Genomic DNA, 19,484 nt, shown 5'->3' on the forward strand with positions numbered 1-19,484 from the left:
AAGCTCACTCCTCTGTTAGTGAGTGTTATGGAAATTTCCCAGCCCTCACAACAAAACTCACTCTCAGAGTGCCGAATTTACTTCCACAAATATACTGCATTTGCTCCTCAGTGATGCAGGTGCACTTGTGCCATTTTAACAGTTTGCTCTCATATGGGACAGCTTTCATTTTGGCACTGGACTAGGATACACCAGTTCTGAATTCCCAAGACAGGATTTCCGCTCCACAAATAAACTTACTATCAAGGTGGACTTACATCACAGCAATGCACCAACAAGACTAACAAAAGAAAAGGAGGCAAGGTCATCTTACCCACCACAGACACATGGGATCACCAGCGGGCCAGCTGCAACACTGCTTAAGCCAGGCAGGCACGCACATAGCAGTTAAAACGTCTCCGGTCAGGCACACTTTTACTGTCACATATTAGAAAATCCTGCTCCCTAATAACCAGCACGAAGCAAAAATAAAAGCTACCAGGTCTCTCTGATCTGGACACAACCTTAATCATTCCAAAAAGTACTCCTGGCATTCAGAAATAGGCACTGACAAAACCAATAGTCTAGTTTTAATGTGACATTGGGGTCTGCCCTGTGGATTCTAGCAGCGCAGCTGAGGCTGTTCCCTGCAATTGCGCCATCTTTTTACGGAAACAACATCTACGATAGTGAAGCTCGCTCTCCCCTCCCAAAGCCTAACTCTGGGCCTAAACTTACTTTTTGGGGGGAAACTGGGGGTGTCGTAATTAGCGGTCCCACAATCCGCACCTTAGAGGTGATGAGTGACACTCTCTTGCGAGCAAAATCAAGCAATGAAGGTGAGGGAAACGTACAAATATTCACAAATTACACCCACTTGAGCAACAAGAAAGTGTCAGCATAGTACATTCACCACACAATGTTCTAATGCAACTTGCATAAGCAGGATTATTATAAGCTCTGGGAAGACATTTAATTTAATTTCCTTTGTACCTTCAGATAACCGGTTCTCCTGTCCAGATTCAAGTGAAAGGGGCTCTTTAAGGTCCCAGAATTAGCTACGGCCAGTGAGTGGTAGTACTTAATGAATTATACCTTGCTGTCACTTGAAGTTGCCAAAAAGTACGCCTCTAGTAATTAGGCCGCTTCAAAATTTCACGACGTAGGGGTATAGATGCTGAATGAATGTTATTGTGTGTTATGGTGGCACATGAAAGGATACATTCACGCACCTTTTCATTACTTATGGCAAACCTTACTTACAGTCCTTAACTTTATTTGTGAAGGCTCTTGCACTGACAGAAGTACGGACGTTTAAGTGCATGTATACATGGAACCCTACGCCGCATAAACACAAACAGCCAAAATCAGACTCTCCTTACATACTGACGCTTCATCCGGGAAAAGCGTTGCAAACCTTTTTTAAACAGTTTCTATATGGGCGCACGCACTGTAAACAATTGCAGGCCCCTGCTGCTGGAGAAAGCGCTTTGCCGTAATTACTGTGCAGCCCAAGCATCGTGAAGAGATTAGGAAATATTAAAAACGCACGGGGCAAATGCAGCACTAATGAGAAACCACAAAAAAGGACCGGACGCTTTCAAGAAGAAAAAACCATAATTAAAAAGTCTGTCAAAATGCAGCCCTTTAGCACGATGTTCCGAAAGGGGGTTAAACAGAAGGGGGTTCTTGGTCTATTCTTAAGTTATTATCGGGTCGAGGGAGATGAATATTTTATGTAAGCCTAGCCTGCACAATTATTGGTTCCATCTCTGGTGTCTCACAATATTGCCCACAACTTTATAATTTACGGACGGATTCCACTGTCTGTCAGCTGAGTAGTCTGAGCCAGCGGAGCCTGTCCCAGCATCAAACAAGAACTTCCCCGCATCTGCCACAAGTGAGTGCTGCTGGGAGTTGGAAATATACAAACATGTCTGGTTCTTGGAGCAACAAAACTGCCATACAAAAAAAATATATATATATCTATATCTATATCTATATATCGCTCCAAAAGTTGTCCACCTTTAAGTAGCACTCGACCAGCAGCTTGGTTTATGTGTAGGTAGGGACGGGGATCCGCTTGTAGGAGCCGCTCCGTAGTGGATTTGCCTGACGCGTTTCGAAGCTCCATATGCTTGTCTTCAGAGGCTTTAACGGAAGCGGTGTGCGCAACCACTGACCCACTTCACCATTTTCCATATGACACACCCACCAATTGGAGGCTCAGATGAGACTGTGCATTATGGGAAGTGTAGTGCAGAGAGCACACAATCAAGTCCTGTATGGACCCTGCAAGTGGGCCCGTCCTCGATCCTGTATACGGCTGCTGTTTCACTTGCGTGACCCCCAAGAATTACGGGGTGGTGCATACTCCGCGGCTGGACTGCTGCGTGTTATATACCGCTCCAAAAGTTGTCCACCTTTAAGTAGCACTCGAGCAGCAGCTTGGTTTATGTGTAGGTAGGGATGGGGATCCACTTGTAGGAGCCGCTCCGTAGTGGATTTGCCTGACGCGTTTCGAAGCTCCATATGCTTCTCTTCAGAGGCTTTAACGGAAGCGGTGTGCGCAACCACTGACCCACTTCACCATTTTCCATATGACACACCCAGCAATGGGAGGCTCAGATGAGACTGTGCATTATGGGAAGTGTAGTGCGGAGAGCACACAAGTCCTGTATGGACCCTGCAAGTGGGCCCGTCCTCGATCCTGTATACGGCTGCTGTTTCACTTGCGTGACCCCCAAGAATTACGGGGTGGTGCATACTCCGCGGCTGGACTGTCAGTAATGTGGGCCAGCAGCGGCAAACAGGATTGAGGACGAGTCCACTTGCAGGGTCCATACAGGACAAGATTTGTGTGCTATCCGGACCATATTTCCCACAATGCACAGTCTCATTCGAGCTTCCCATTGGTGGGAGTGCAATATGAAAATGGCGAAGTAGGTTCAGCGCTTGCACACACTGTGTCCGTTAAAGCCTCTGAAGAGAAGCATATGGAGCTTCGAAACGCGTCGGGCAATTCCACTACGGAGCGGCTTCTACAAGCAGATCCTCGTCCATGCCTATCATAAACAAAGCTGCTGATCGAGTGCTGCTCACCTGGTGGACAACCTTTGGAGCAGAATATACATGTATGTATGTATGTATATATTCACTTAAAAAAACCATAGGTTTCACACGTTATAGCTAGGTGGACATTTCACTCGTAAAAAACCAATGAAATTCCCCCGTTATAGTTAGTTCAGATAACTAACTCGCACGCCCGCAATCCACTGCTCATGACGTCACATACTACATCACTCATGACATGGTCAGTGGCATCACTCATGACATCACTGATGACATCATCCTTGTGATGTGAAACGGGGGAATTTCATTGGTTTTTTACGAGTGAAATGTCCACCTAACTATAACATGTGTGAAACCTATCTTTTTTTAAGTGAATTTGCAAGGTTTTTTAAATGCTAATTCCGAACTATAACGTGTGTGAAACCTATGGTTTTTTAAGTGAATTTGTACGTTTTTTTTAAATGCTAAGTTATGTATGTATTTATTTTTTTAAGGTTTTTCACCGTGGGCGCTCCGTGCGCGCACCCCGTGATTTTTTTTTTACAAGAAAATAAAATGTTTTTTCACCCTTCGGGGTCCTTTAGGGACCCCCTGACAAAGGCTAGGGGGTCAGGAACTCTCTACCCTGCCCCCTTTTCACGTTCGCCACCTCTCTTTTTCACTCTCGAACCCAAAACAAACAAAATGGCGGCCGACACTTCCTGATTTCGACCGATTCGAACGTTGACTGACATGTAACCACCAATCAGAATTACGCTCGCGCACGTTAGGGTGTGCGCCTTTAGATATTTGTGCTTTTAACTGCAATTTTCTCAGGAACTACTGAACAGATTGACTCCATACATGCAAAAGGCACATGCCTGACCTGAGGGCTACCTCTCTGCCAAATTTCAAGTAATTCTGTTCAGCCGTTCGGGCTTCCCATAGGACCTTCGACTAAAGGTCCTATGGGAAAATGCATGGGGAAAACGCGTTTTGGGACCCCCCTTTTTTCTCGGCCCCCGCTTGACGAATCACCCTGAGACTTTCAGGGTAGGAGCGGAGCGCCCCATTATTTTGAAAATTTCACGAGGATTCGTCAACCGGCGCCAAAGTTATTCAAAATAGAATTTTCAGATTTCCTATGGAAACACGGTCCTAACTATAACTATCTACTGGCGACCGCCAGTAGATAATATATAAAGGAAAAAACTGCGACTCGCCTCTCCTAGACTGCAAGCCAAATCGCCCTGCACTCCCGATTCCACTGAAGAGAGCGCGTGGTGGCGTGCTGCGTCACTGCTGCACTTTAAGCAGCACAGCGCGGGGGCAGGCTAAAATTATGTCTAGGGCCGTCATTGGTAGCTCTTTCGCGCGCTACAAGATTGACGGCCCTGGGACCCACAAAAACGATAGGCAGCGCACCACACCACCACCACCATGCTAGGTGGTGCGTGCACTTGATTGCTGTCGTGCTCTGCTGCCCCCTAGAGCCTTCACCTTCTACTGCAGTGGCAGATAGCACTCGCCAGGCCGGCCAAGTAGGCCTGAAAACTGGCTCGCCCTTCAAAAAATTCACTCGCATTTGCGAGCGGTCAAGTACATTTTTGGAGCCCTGACTATGACTTATGTGTCTTTATGAAGTTAGGCCACCTGTCTGACAGCGAGTTGCGTTTCTTTACACACGGTTAAATAAATAACTAACTTATTGCCATTGTTAAATGTTCTCAAAGAATACGTTTTTTGAGTGCAGCGTTGTTCTTTGTTTTGACCTGGGGCATGCATTGCGCACGGTGCTTTGTGTGACATGCTTCTGTTTTGTTATCCTTCGTCTCCAGCCTTTATTTGAATGCTGCTAGGTTGAACAACTTCTACTAAATAGCTGACCTGGACACCACTGATCCATGGGCGCTAGATCGCTTTACAAGAGCACCAAATTACAATAAAACTCTTTTTGGCAGGATGTTGGGGCATTCGTGTGCCAGTACAGCCTTGGACATTTCCAGGTGTTGCACCCACTCCAAACGTACGTTAGTGTTTAGGTCTCTTATTTGTCACAACCTTACAAAGCTGCCATCTATACCAATGCAGTTCTGTCTCACAAAACAATGAGGATCTTTTTGAAGTGTAGAATCCATCCTTATCTGTCTTACGGTGCATTCCTCTTTTGGCTCGCCCCTTCTACTCCCACTCCATTCTCACACCTCCTCACAGTCCTCGATTCGTCTTTCCTTTGCCATTTACTGTCATCCCATTCTCCGCCATTCCATGTTTTCTTTTCACTTCACTGTCTGACGCACCCATCGTCGCGCCATCAGCACCTTCACTTTCTCCCTATCTTCCTCTCCCTACTTTATTATGTTTTGCCCCACCCCATCCCTGGCCTTCGCTCTCTTCCATTCACCATCAATCCCGCGTCTTTTCCCCTCCTCCTTTCACTCAGACATTCCATTCTTACCCCTCCTACATTAACCACTGCCTCTCACCCTTCTGTTATTTTCTTTCCTACTCTTGCCTCTATCAGTTCTCTTCTTCTCCAGACCATTCCCTCTTTGCTATCTCACCCCTCGCTACTCTCCAGTCCTCTCCTCCATTCTCTTCATCCGTTCTTCCTCCGATGTCTCCTCAGTGCAAATCATCCGAGTATAAGGATACTACATGTGTGCCATATTTTACGCTCTATTTTTTATGTTTGTTAAATAAAATGTCAGCAATTTATTTTGTATTTGGGTATGCATCTTTTTTTACTGTTAACTCTTTGCTGGCATACATTTTCAGACAATTTGTTATTGGCAGATAAAGTAAAGAAGTTCTTCTGATACAATTTTTAAGTTGAAGCCTGCAGTCCAATTTAGCTGTTTGTTGAAAGAGCTATTGTATACAGTACTTAAAGTGGGCTGTGACTCCGCCCATTGCTATCTTTCCAATCATTTGTTTCCTGATTATTTTTGTTGGTCCCTCCCATCAAGCATAGCTTATTTGCCATCCTCTTAATGCATCCTTCTACTGCTTGCATTCAGGGATCTACTTCTATCTTCTGCTTTCTGATAGATGGATGCATACGTCTAATCATTGATTCCTCACCTTTTGAATTCCACCAGGTGTTGTACTGTGTTTGGAATTATTTCTACGGATTGCTCCTGTTTGCTGGTAGGTGGGGCCATCATGCTCTTCAGCAATCTGACCTGCCTCTGGAAGTACCTGAACAAAGACCCTTATAAAGGCATCACTCCTATGCTCTGGTGTTGATTACTTTGTGTTCTGTGCCCTTCGACGTGGACTTTTCAGTATTTAACAGACTTCTAAAAGATAATTTCTTTGACAGTGTTCAAAGGATGTTTCTACTGAAGACTACTGGCTTCAAAGCGGGCCACACCAGCAAGAAGCAGCTGTTGGTAGCAGGCCCACATGATGTCTTTCTGTGGTGCCTTGGATCTCCTCAGCCAGTTTAGCATTGCATTCGCCGAAGATACATTCATGCCCTATGGGACATGAAGTGTGAGATAATGCCTGCCGTCCATGACTGACCAAATGTGGTCAAATACATTTTGTGAGCCGGGCGGTACACCACAGATTAGGTAGATGGGACTGGTGATATGTTGCCATGACTGGCTGTGTGCTACAGGTTTCTCCGGGGACATGCAGGCATCCCTCATGGTTATGCCCTTTTTCTCCAGGCTGTTTGGTGACCAAGTAGTTTCAGCTTTAGAGAGATTGTAAAAAAGTTGTGCCATGGCTTGATCCTTGTGGTGGCTTTCCCTGGCTCACCAGTTCTATCACAAATATCAAAGGTTCAGGGGTTACTTCGGAACCTGGGCAGAGACCGCCATCTCTACCTGTGCAACATGCCGTTGAGCCATTTTGTGGCCATGTGGCAAGGTAGAGGTGTTGACAGAGGGCTGAGGCACCATTGACATTATGGAACCTAGTCTTCTCTACCCTTGCTGTGGCCCTGTCACTCTGATTGCCTCTTCAGAACTCACCCGCTGTCAGTGGGGGGCAGAATATGCTTTTACCTGCCCATCTGGTGTACGGTTACTTCGGATGAGTGGGCCCTGCAGCTTGTTAGTCACATGCGCTTTCCTTTCTGTCAGTGTCTCAATTTCCTCTGTTTGCTCTCAAACCGTGGTGGAAAACGCCCTCCTCTTTGCCAAAGCGAGTCAGTGATTTCTGTAGTAGATGGGCAATAGGAGTCCCCAGGCAGTAGGCAGTTAGCCAGTGTTGCCCCATTACTTCTTGGGGCCCAAATCCATGGTAGCTGACACCAATTTTGGACTTTCCTAGGGTAAGTAACTTTCTTTGTTTTTTTTATCTTTTTGCAAGCTCCTTCCTTTCTTGAGCTCCTTCCTTTCTTGAGCTCCTTCCTTTCTTGAGCACTGTTCTTGAGCTCCCCCCGGCTTCTGCCCTTGAGCTCCCCCCGGCTTCTGCCCTTGAGCTCCCCCCGGCTTCTGCCCTTGAGCTCCCCCCGGCTTCTGCCCTTGAGCTCCCCCCGGCTTCTGCCCTTGAGCTCCCCCCGGCTTCTGCCCTTGAGCTCCCCCCGGCTTCTGCCCTTGAGCTCCCCCCGGCTTCTGCCCTTGAGCTCCCCCCGGCTTCTGCCCTTGAGCTCCCCCCGGCTTCTGCCCTTGAGCTCCCCCCGGCTTCTGCCCTTGAGCTCCCCCCGGCTTCTGCCCTTGAGCTCCCCCCGGCTTCTGCCCTTGAGCTCCCCCCGGCTTCTGCCCTTGAGCTCCCCCCGGCTTCTGCCCTTGAGCTCCCCCCGGCTTCTGCCCTTGAGCTCCCCCCGGCTTCTGCCCTTGAGCTCCCCCCGGCTTCTGCCCTTGAGCTCCCCCCGGCTTCTGCCCTTGAGCTCCCCCCGGCTTCTGCCCTTGAGCTCCCCCCGGCTTCTGCCCTTGAGCTCCCCCCGGCTTCTGCCCTTGAGCTCCCCCCGGCTTCTGCCCTTGAGCTCCCCCCGGCTTCTGCCCTTGAGCTCCCCCCGGCTTCTGCCCTTGAGCTCCCCCCGGCTTCTGCCCTTGAGCTCCCCCCGGCTTCTGCCCTTGAGCTCCCCCCGGCTTCTGCCCTTGAGCTCCCCCCGGCTTCTGCCCTTGAGCTCCCCCCGGCTTCTGCCCTTGAGCTCCCCCCGGCTTCTGCCCTTGAGCTCCCCCCGGCTTCTGCCCTTGAGCTCCCCCCGGCTTCTGCCCTTGAGCTCCCCCCGGCTTCTGCCCTTGAGCTCCCCCCGGCTTCTGCCCTTGAGCTCCCCCCGGCTTCTGCCCTTGAGCTCCCCCCGGCTTCTGCCCTTGAGCTCCCCCCGGCTTCTGCCCTTGAGCTCCCCCCGGCTTCTGCCCTTGAGCTCCCCCCGGCTTCTGCCCTTGAGCTCCCCCCGGCTTCTGCCCTTGAGCTCCCCCCGGCTTCTGCCCTTGAGCTCCCCCCGGCTTCTGCCCTTGAGCTCCCCCCGGCTTCTGCCCTTGAGCTCCCCCCGGCTTCTGCCCTTGAGCTCCCCCCGGCCCCTCTCCCTGAGCTCCCCCCGGCCCCTCTCCCTGAGCTCCCCCCGGCCCCTCTCCCTGAGCTCCCCCCGGCCCCTCTCCCTGAGCTCCCCCCGGCCCCTCTCCCTGAGCTCCCCCTCTCCCTGAGCTCCCCCCGGCCCCTCTCCCTGAGCTCCCCCTCTCCCTGAGCTCCCCCTCTCCCTGAGCTCCCCCCGGCCCCTCTCCCTGAGCTCCCCCTCTCCCTGAGCTCCCCCCGGCCCCTCTCCCTGAGCTCCCCCCGGCCCCTCTCCCTGAGCTCCCCCTCTCCCTGAGCTCCCCCTCTCCCTGAGCTCCCCCTCTCCCTGAGCTCCCCCCGGCCCCTCTCCCTGAGCTCCCCCTCTCCCTGAGCTCCCCCCGGCCCCTCTCCCTGAGCTCCCCCTCTCCCTGAGCTCCCCCCGGCCCCTCTCCCTGAGCTCCCCCTCTCCCTGAGCTCCCCCCGGCCCCTCTCCCTGAGCTCCCCCTCTCCCTGAGCTCCCCCCGGCCCCTCTCCCTGAGCTCCCCCCGGCCCCTCTCCCTGAGCTCCCCCCGGCCCCTCTCCCTGAGCTCCCCCCGGCCCCTCTCCCTGAGCTCCCCCCGGCCCCCCTCCCTGAGCTCCCTCCGGCCCTCCTCCCTGAGCTCCCTCCGGCCCCCCTCCCTGAGCTCCCTCCGGCCCCCCTCCCTGAGCTCCCTCCGGCCCCCCTCCCTGAGCTCCCTCCGGCCCCCCTCCCTGAGCTCCCTCCGGCCCCCCTCCCTGAGCTCCCTCCGGCCCCCCTCCCTGAGCTCCCTCCGGCCCCCCTCCCTGAGCTCCCTCCGGCCCCCCTCCCTGAGCTCCCTCCGGGCTCCGAGGAGCTCAGGGATGTTTTAGGTACCTACTCTGATAGGATATTCTAAATCCACATATGGAGAGAAATAGTGTGAGTGAGGGCGTAGCGCAAAGAAACAAATCTAATGTTTTTCCATCGTTTAGTGTTTAGGCTTTTAAGCAACTATAAGGCCTAGCTCTGTGAACCTAGAAGTGACTTTGTGTTTCAAAACCTTTTTTACTTGTTATATCAGTACACTTCATCCAGAATTTCTTTAGTGATAACTTTTTAAAAAAAAATCACATTTAAAACAAAGTGCAAGTCCCTATTATAGTTCTTGATACTCTGATACAGTCACAACCAACACAAGTTTAGTGACTCGCCAACCACTTCTTCAGGGCTCATGGGAGAAAAGTCAACAAAGTAATTGGTGGGTTCACAAAATAAGACACTTAAAGTTGCTTTCTTAAAGCAAAAAATCTGCCAATCCCATTTAACTATACCATCACCATGGCATATTACGATCCTTCAATCTTGACCATGGTTTTAAATTGCACCTTGAATCCACAAGACATGACTCCCCACCTCACATTCCAAGAAACCAAAAGGCAGTTATTTTATGCTGAAAGATCATCTTAGTATGGAACCACTGTGACAGCCATTCATCGAGGATAAAAAAAAAAACACATCTATACTATATCATGCTTTGATTGAGACCTACCTGGAAGCGTCATTATTTTTAAACTTTTTGTTGTAACAAGACCTCGAGTGTTGCCCCGTACATTTCACTGTTTTGGTTTACCTTTATTCCTTCCCCTTGGGCCACTCGGCGGGATTCCCTCCAGAAGGGTGCCATTTTTACACGTCTCGCTCATATGGTACAGGCAAGAGTTGAGGAGGTAAAGACCAGCTTTTAACCCCTTCGGCGCGGATTACCGCGCTGTGCTGAAGGTTCTATTGCGCGGGCGGGGCCATGACGGAGCGGTTCCGTTATATGCACAGCGCAACCGATGCGCATGACGGAACCGCTCCGTCATGCGCATCGAAAGGGTTAAGGGAGGAGAAGGCCACTGTTTAAGAAACAGTGGAATGTTCTACTAGGTTTGGTGATACTTCCTTTCCACTTCTAAGTTTTGAGTAGGCATCAGAAGAAGCACATCATTGGATTTCTCCAATGTCATCTGAATTAAACTTTTGCAGTTATCGTAAGGGATCTATCCCACAGGTAGCCATAAATTCTCAGTGGAGACTCGATGCATGGAAGGAGGACTTAATACAGGCTGCTGTACTAGTGAAGGGCTAGTGTGTTCTTTATATCACCAACAGTCACTGTTCTTGAGCCAACATACTCCTTTTCAGAGAACATTTCTACAGACCTACAAAAGTGTTTTTTCCTCCAGGGGATTAAAATCTCTTGCTCAAAGTATCTGTAATCTTATCAAGTGGCCTTTTATCTTCTGATCCAGTTGTTGCATATCCTACTTAATACGATCACAGCAGCCCTAGTGATACACAAGAAGAGTTGTTTGACACTAGAATGTATGTCTCTGTATGGTATGAGAACATCTGTTTCAACCTTTCTCAATATTTTTAGAAGAAACCCAAGATCTTCTGTAATGTGGCTGTCATTAATCTTTCCCAGTGGAGCCTTAAAAGAATCACAATCACAAAAGTTACAGGAACATCTGAAGAGAGCCTATTGATTACATAAAAAATTGTGTTAAAAAAATCTATCCCTCTCATGATGATTAAACCATTCAGCTTTACTGGACAGCCTCACTTTTCGCCACATTTTTCGTCAAAACTACTTATCTTCCAGACACCTAGGACAGATAACTTTTGTGTTGAATGATGCTCTTCCTAAATGTTTTGAAGAATAGAATGTAATTGACTGCAATTACTATGGTGGCAGTATTTTTACATTTCCCTGCCTGTTATTTGGTGATCCAGTACTGTGAGCACAAGATGATTCCTTGTTTATTTACTTTACTCTTCCTTGTACCATCTCTGGCAGATAATTGCTATCAGTACACAAGTGGCATGGTGAGGGGAGCATGTTGGTCCTTCTGGAGGTGCTGGGGAGTCTACACCTGTAATATGTTTCTTATCAGAGGTGGTGGGTTAGCGGGGTCACAAATTAAATAGAAAAGTAGTCTGTTTCCTGTAATGCCACTGCCTGTCTCAGTAAAACTCATTAGTATGTGCTCCCTTGATGAATGGCCTTTTAACCCAACTTAAACAACCACCAAGTTTAGATAGTAGTAGTGTTTGACTTCCCGAAGAATCCATGGTGTTCTACCAAGCTGTAACATGTCGGATAGGAACCATTTGTAGTTCAGGTGTCTGTACAGGACTTTTTAACCACACCCTTGTATGGAGGTGGTGTCCTGTTCTCGAAGTAACTGAGAACTCGCGCCTTTGCCCTTTTGTGTTTGTGTATTTTTCACTTCTATTCGACCTCAAGACTATGAAGACTGTTTGGTGTCTCTTTTGGTCACAATGTAGAAGGCTCTGCAGGATAGTGGTTGTCTCCGCTGGCTGTGCTTTGTCTAATAGTGGACATGACACCCTGCCTACTCATTGGTTAAGCTCCCATCACTGAAACTGGAATTTTAATGGTTTGTGATGACAGTGTAGTTAAAGGCATCATCTACTTTCAGTGGTACTTTCTGGATTTGCTAGTCTGTCTTGAATCGAAAAGATAATTTTGAACTGTTGTGACGGGCCTGACCACCTTCTGAGAAAACCCACCATGACAAGGAAAAAGAGATAAGATTGTGCTCCTTAGTGATTGGAGGAATAGTACTTAACCAGGGGTATTACTTTTGGCTGACCTCCTTGAGGTCTGAGAACAAGCCCTGAACTTTGAAGAATCTTTGCAGCTTTAATGAACAGAAAAAAAGCTAACTTGCCTTTTGTGAATGATATGCCAGTTTGGTCAGGGAGACATGCCGATTGAAGATCACCATGGAGTTCTGAGACTGAGCCGCTGGTGTCTTTGCAGAAAAGCTGCCCAGAGTTAAAGAAACAACTGAAGACCAATGTCTAGAGTTGTTAGTTTTTAGTGTTCCTTTCCTGCTCCCCCAGTCAAGAGGGACTTTAAGGATTTATTTTTCACTTGGGTTTCCAGTCATGCTCTTTCCAGAGCAATCGTACAACATAGATCACTATCTTGTATGATTCTAGAGATTTTCACTCTGATGTTAAGGCTCAAAGTAATTGAGCCTGAGAGTCCAGCCAGTGCCCCCTGATAGAAAGGGTTTGAGTGTAACCAGATTGTTTTGCGATGAAGGCTACCAAGTTTGGTATCCTGTGGACACGCTCGTGGGTGCTGACCCATTGCTGCCTTGATTACCATTGAAAATACATTGAGTCTTGGAACCAATTTTGTTCTTAGCTGGTATCCTGGCTGGATACCTGCTGACCGGCCCCCTGTAGCCCCGTTGAACTGGACACTGACGAGCCTTGGCATCATAAAGCATTTTTGAGTTGGATAGGACTTTGTGTGGGTGGTGGATTTTTAAAACGAAAGCGTTTTGAAGTGTTTATACCTGATGGTCAGCAGCAGGGTCTCCAAGCCGCTGATTTATCCAGTTTGCATACAGACACACTGCAGTTCTATTACATTTATCTTTCTGTCTGGTTCATTTTGTACAACTTTGTTTGTAGAATTTATCGGAAGGCCTGACAAGTCCCAAGGAACAGACAAATGCTCCTTTTTGTGACTCTTCTGTTTAATTGATTTTTCATTTTTATTTTTTTACTTACAAGTTGAAGTCCTATTGTTCTTTGAGATTATAACACTGACTAGACATTGAATTGGAGTATTATTTAATGTGTCATGGTATTCTGAGTTTCTAATCCTGACTGTTCATGTATGTATTCCCCTGGAAGGGTCCGTGGATTTTTAAAATTATTTTCTTAGTATTTGCTGAAGTGTAACCAGTTTTTAATTATTTTATTTTGCCTGACAGACCTGGGATTAGATATAGAGTCCAGAATATATTTTACATTAAGGTTTTTGTACTTGTTTTATAATTTACTGAAATTAAGGTTCACCAGCATAGTGTCTGTATCTTATTATGTTATTTTAAATTGTATTATTTTAAGTTGATATTTCAGTTTATAAGAACAGGGCAACATCAGGTGTCCTTTGGCTCTTGTCAGTTGATTCTTAATAAATAACAGGGGTTTACTGCCACCGTCCCTCTGCAGTTTCACAGCTGTGATGGTCTTCCCATAGCTTTAGCTGGACAGTGGACTTTCCACAATTCCCAGAGGCTCATAAATGAGTGAAAAATGGGGGTATGATCATGGACTTCCAAAGATCGCTGCCATCTTGGGCGGCAGCCCCTCAAAAACACATTTTGTGTAGTAATCTTAGCAAGTTCACCATGATCCAAAGTTGTGTGAAACTCCTAGGTAGTAAGACCCAAAGGGGCATCACCGCCTCAAAGATATAGAACTCAAATTTACAGAACTGTGCTGCTTTATTGGATAATCACACAGTTCAAGTATTACAGGCAAGTAACTTGTCTTTTTTTGCATTTCTGTTGCTTTTTCTAAAAATGACCCTTGCCTAAACTGCAAGTCAGAATCTGATCTCTGGAAGCAAAAACGTCGCAATACTATTTGTAGAAATTCCAGCCCCTTGCCCAAGGGTGTTGCATATGCTGGTATTTTGTCAAACCAAGTCCCTAACAATTTATTCCTGGGATGCCAGGGTTTGTTTTTATGAACCCGTGTGGGATTGTTTTATGACTGATTTACCATCTTTTGCTTTCAGTTCAAAGTTGAGCAGTGGCTCAGGGGCAGGAAGGACATCCAGGCCAGGCAGGACCAGTGACTCCCCATGGTTTCTGTCTGGTTCTGAAACTCTGGGCAGACTGGCAGGCAACACCCTTGGGTAAGTTCTGGTAGGGTTGAAATCGAGCCTTTCTGTACTCGAGTTTAGTAATATGGAAGCAGTTGTACTTAATTGGTACTAGAGTTTACAGTGCACATGTAGGAGGAGCTGCCTCCTTTTCGTGGAAAAGAGAAGGGCAGCAAAGTGTAAGCTTCTTACAAGCATAGGTCTGTGTAGTTTGAAATAAACTGTGCTGATTGAAGAATGTGTGTGCTCTATAAAGCACTTAATATTGTTTTAATATTTAAACTAACAAATACAATTCTTAGGTTTTTTTGTACTGACATGCATTCACAAGCAACGACTGCATATGGAGAGGAGATGCTGGCCATTTAAGTGTCACAGCCCTTCCAAAATCCATAATGCTGTGTACCAGCCCAGTCAATTAGATGCATTTTCTAATTTAGCAGAGAGCATCCCTGAATGCTAGGAGACACCCTTCAGGACTTACAGAATTTTGGTTTGGCCTTTTTCCTCTCTCTCCCTTTTTATCCAGCCTCTCTCAGGATATGGAGGACAAAACACGTTCTACAGCCCAAGGTGGACCTTTTTAATCCTAGGCTGTGGGTGGTCTTATGACATGGGGTCACGCAAATCTTCTGCTAATGAGATGTAAATAGTGTAGCAAGTACCAGGAGACCCCACCCCCATCCAGAAAATGACTATCTTCAAGCCACCTCCTGTTGAGTCAGCATGCTGTGTTCCAGCCCTCTAAATTTGATGATGTATTGCAATTCCTCTTAAACTTTGCAATTTCGCTATTTTAAAGAAGTTCTCTGATGGCAAGGCCACATACTGCAGAAGACTGCTACTAAATTAGGCTCATGGAGGGAAGAGGGTGTGGTTTGTTGGTTGATTAATAGTGGGACATCCAGCTCTGAAAGGAGTCATGTAGCCTGTAGTACACAAACGTGCCAGACTGGCAGAATGATTAGTCTGTCACTGATAGCAATAATTTAATATGCATTGAAGATCCTTACTTGGGGCTTGCTTTATTGCACTATTTACCAACATGTAGTTTAATAGCATGGCTATCTTAATCATGTCCTTAAAATGCCTACATAACTACCACAGTTCCAGAGAAATGGCGGATTCATCATGGAGTTGCAAATTATATATTGAGGAACTGTTTATGCACTGCTTTCTATTTACTGGACTGCTGGTATCCTTAAAGGTACAGTGTGTAATCATTGTGCAGCAGCTTCCCATTTTTTATGTAAACAAATGCTACCTTTTATTTTAAGACTTACTAAAAATGATTTTTAAAGCTAGTTGGGGAACCCGCTTGTCTTGCATTAGTCTGCTAAAAAATTGTGAATAGTACAGGAACCTATAATGAACGAGAAATAGGTGTGAAAAGTCTGTTTCATGGTCTAGTTCTTCCTTGCTAAGTCGAAATGTATGTCACCGTTTGTGAGCTATTGCATTGAAGTTTAGAAATTGAATCTTACAGAATATTGGTGCTAAACTGGTTCCAAAAAGCAGAAGTGGTTAAGTTGATCTATGAATGAATCGCCCTTGAAGCTCAAACCAAGCTAAGAATTTACTTTACTCGCACTTGACTGGTCATTGCTCTAAGGCCGTTTAAGTGCATACTAGTGTGTTGTATATATCATTTTTTGACTGCAGAACAACCAGTTGCAAACTTGATAAAGCAACAAATCTCATGGTACTGCCAAGGTATTATTTGTTGGATGAGTAGTGCAAACCATAGTTGGTTTACATGGCTTCCATGCCTTCCAAAGAACTTTGCACCATTGTTCCAAGTGGTTCGAAGTGGATTCACTGCCTTCCAGCAGAAGTAAGTGAAAGGGCTTTTGTAAGGCTACGATATAATTTGTACAAATGAATTTATCAGCTGCTGAAAATATTTGTGGGAAACATGCGTGTTTACTGAACTTGTTTGAGGCTATCACCAACCAAATAACCTCCCCTCAGACATACTAACATCCAGTTTTTTAATTACCTTTCTTGAGTTTAGCAGTCTGTTACTAATACCCCCTTTATCCAAAGCATCATTAATACTTAAAATTCCTTTAAAAAATGATAATTCAATCTTCAGCATAAATGATGATTAAATACTCTGTGACAGTGACTGATGTGACCTGATTAGTTACATCTTTCTTAAGTTGCATTCATTCTGTGGTATACTAACGTGCATGTGTAGCCCTCCTTGGGTATGTCAAAGATAATTTCTCTCGCAGTTGTGCACTGCAGTCATGGTTAATTCTCTGCTGCCTTTTCTAGCCTTTCATAGTATATGTTGAGTACCTGCATGTGTAAAATCTGGCTTTCTTTTAATCTTGTGAAAATGTACTTCCCTGTTATAAGGTACACCGGTGAAAGTTGTGGAAACTGGTGACTATCCTATTGATCTGATTGTGTTCAGCTGACCCCTTTTTAGATGTTACAGTTGGAGCTTACTTTTTCTTGATTGACTCCACATGCAAAACAGGTTGCTGCAAGAGTTGAATTTCATTATGGGATTTTTTTTTAATCACATTTATTTGCCTCTGATCATGAGTTATTGAACCTTCCGTAGATGTTCACTTGAGTATATGCTGTTAGTGTTTGTGGAGTTAACATTTGTACTGCGGAAGAGTCTATTGCTGCACACTGTTGCCTTCATGTGATCAGCTTCATAATGTTAATCCTGTGTTCATTGTGGACTGCTTCTGAAGATACAAAGCCAGTGCAAAACGACTTTGAAAGCTTATACAACCTTTGAGTTGTTGAATAGTATAACTGTGTGTCTACATCTAAGGACATTTTAAGGGGTGACTCATTATGTAGAACTCTTTCACTGGCCGGGTTTGTAAGTAGTCTAGTGCTTCTGTGACCAATTTAATGTTTTTGTTTATCAGTATTAAGTTGTATTTTTATTATTTTGTTTGTTACTGATTGTTGTGATGACCCTTAAAATAATACATGTTCTATTAAGTGCTTTAATTTTATTTTAATGGTGCTTTGAAAATTCTTTAATTCTCTTTAGATCCCAAGTCCATTGTATTTTGGCTGCACTAGTAATAGGGACATGGTCAAGATAGTAACAAAAAGCCACTTACCTATGTATGCATTTAGATCTTTGTCCGGCGTAGATGCATACTTGATTCTTATTGCAATTCACAGGGACCTGAACACAAATTTAATGGCGTCTATTTGACTAGAAAAAATATTTGCATAAGTGACAGAATGAACTTTGCTCACTGAAGTTATTTTCCATGAGTGCATGTTGAATCATATTTTTCCTGAAAGTAGCTACTATTGGAGCAGGAAGAAGACTGCTATGGAAACGTGCCTCAACTTCTGCCACGGCAGTAGTTGTATGATCAATATGGTCAAATTCTACTCCCTCATTACAGGCTTTATGAACAGATCTTTTCGAAGCCCTAGCTTAGAGGCTCCTTGAACAACTGTCTCGCCAAGTCAGTCTTATAATCATGTCACTGACAGCAACACTACTGGTTTGAATATTTTCTCTGTGAAAACAGTAGATGGTGCTGAATCTACCTTTGGGCTGTGGGAGCATGCTTTGCTGACTTGCCCTGTGGATGGTTGCTGGTTGCTTGAAGATCCAAAGACATCCCAAGGCAGCATGGGCCTTTGGCCTGTCAGGCCTTGACCACCATCTCTAAATTGGTTCTAAGTACTAGAGAGCTGCCATGCAGTATTATTACTGGCATAATTCCACCTGCTCACTCTTGTGCCGTACAGCACTTCAGGTATCTTCACTACTGTTGCACATTCTCTCTGTAAACCAACCTTCTTCGAACTCTTGAGTATGCGAATAACTCACAAAGTGTTGATTCAGATCATAATGTCCTATGGTTGATTCAGCTTCTTAGAATAGGTTAAACATTGCCTGCTGTTTTCTGAACCTTCAGCACTTGATAGAAATTCTAATTGGTGGGTTTGTATTTGAGATCAGATTCAGTAATTGAAAGAACCTTTGCCCTTGCCTGTGTGCTGATCTGCGTTTCTGAGGTCTGTTTTTAATCTTTCAGTAAAAGTACTCTGGAGTTGGGGCAACTTTGGAGACGACCACATGTGACGCTAAGAAATTTGCTAATGCTTTATCACATAAAATGCATTTCCAGATGCCCTATGCTAAAGTTAAGTCTTGCTGAAAGAGACCCTCGTCCTTAGAGGTTCTGGCCATTCCTTTCCCAATAGATCTATTGAACCCTTCTGTGGAAGCTACTTGTGGTGAAGGAATTAATTCCCCAAATTAACAATTATTCCCAAAGAAAGTGTCAGTGTGTCTGATATCTTGAAAGCGTGACATTGGGTCTTTTGCTATGTTAGAATCCATAACAGTCTGCTCTGTATTCTGTAAGGCATTCAAACTGACTAAACCACAGTCAACCAAACTACTTTCCCTCTAAACCAGTCCTTTCCACTGACACCCATAATTCGTGTAACCCCCCCGAGCGCAATGTAAATCCAAAAGACTAGTAAAGAATACACACATCACAAGTTTTCTCTCCATATAGACTGACACTCTACAATCGCTTCCCCTTGCACCCAGGTTTGCTTGTTCTTCAATGAAATTCAGGAAGGAACTACAGTCCCAACTTTATAAACCTCTGATCATTTTAGATTATCTTCTGCCTCCCAACTCTGAGGTTCTAGGTTTCTGATCTTGTGTTTTTATGAACTAATTATATTTGGTAAACTTGATTGCTATGTACATTTTTGTTGTTTACAATTGTTTGCCATTTGTCAGAGCTTGGTTTCACTGTGTGAAGTCACGGATTTGTGCTGTGTTCCATGTATACACAGAAAAATATTTTAGCATGCACTGTGTATTTTCAATAATAGCTTATGTATCATGCTGTAAGAACAGGCTCCAAATTGTTGTATTATTAAATGTGAATAATTGGATTTACTTATAGAAGCCGTTGGAGTTCTGGAGTAGGGGGCAGCGGTGGAGGGTGTTCTGGAAGATCATCCACTGGAACACGGGACTCTCGGAGGCAGACCAGAGTTATTCGCACTGGGCGTGATAGAGGGTCAGGTCTACTTGGCAGCCAGCCTCAGCCTGTTATACCTGCGTCTGTCATTCCTGAGGAGCTCATCTCTCAAGTATGTTATCCTGAATGTGCATTGCCCAGTAATGCTTACATTTGTATTTTATTTCAGTTTATATTTATTGTGCATTTTGCGAGTGTGCTGAACTCTGTAAAAAGTAGTCGAATATGATGAACAAGATTAAAGCAGCATCAATGTCATTAAGTCCAATGAAAGGAGGGAATCCTTAAACTTATGTCA

The 19,484-nt window shown here is 45.6% G+C and overlaps 1 protein-coding gene across 15 annotated transcripts in view; it reads left to right on the plus strand.

Annotated features, from left to right (window-relative positions):
- UBR5 (ubiquitin protein ligase E3 component n-recognin 5) overlaps positions 1-19,484 on the plus strand; it is a 2,036,132-nt gene that overhangs the window by 181,585 nt on the left and 1,835,063 nt on the right. For 10 of the 15 annotated variants that reach the window (XM_085605144.1, XM_085605147.1, XM_085605145.1 and 7 more), the window contains exons 5-6: positions 14,094-14,213; positions 19,109-19,298. In XM_085605144.1, coding sequence (XP_085461270.1) covers positions 14,094-14,213; positions 19,109-19,298 — 310 coding nt within the window. The remainder of the gene's footprint in view (positions 1-14,093; positions 14,214-19,108; positions 19,299-19,484) is intronic. The other 5 variants (XM_085605152.1, XM_085605150.1, XM_085605151.1 and 2 more) reach the window with 1 other exon arrangement.

The sequence above is a fragment of the Triturus cristatus genome, chromosome 5_1 (assembly GCF_964204655.1).
Source record: "Triturus cristatus chromosome 5_1, aTriCri1.1, whole genome shotgun sequence".
Classification (NCBI taxonomy): domain Eukaryota; kingdom Metazoa; phylum Chordata; class Amphibia; order Caudata; family Salamandridae; genus Triturus; species Triturus cristatus.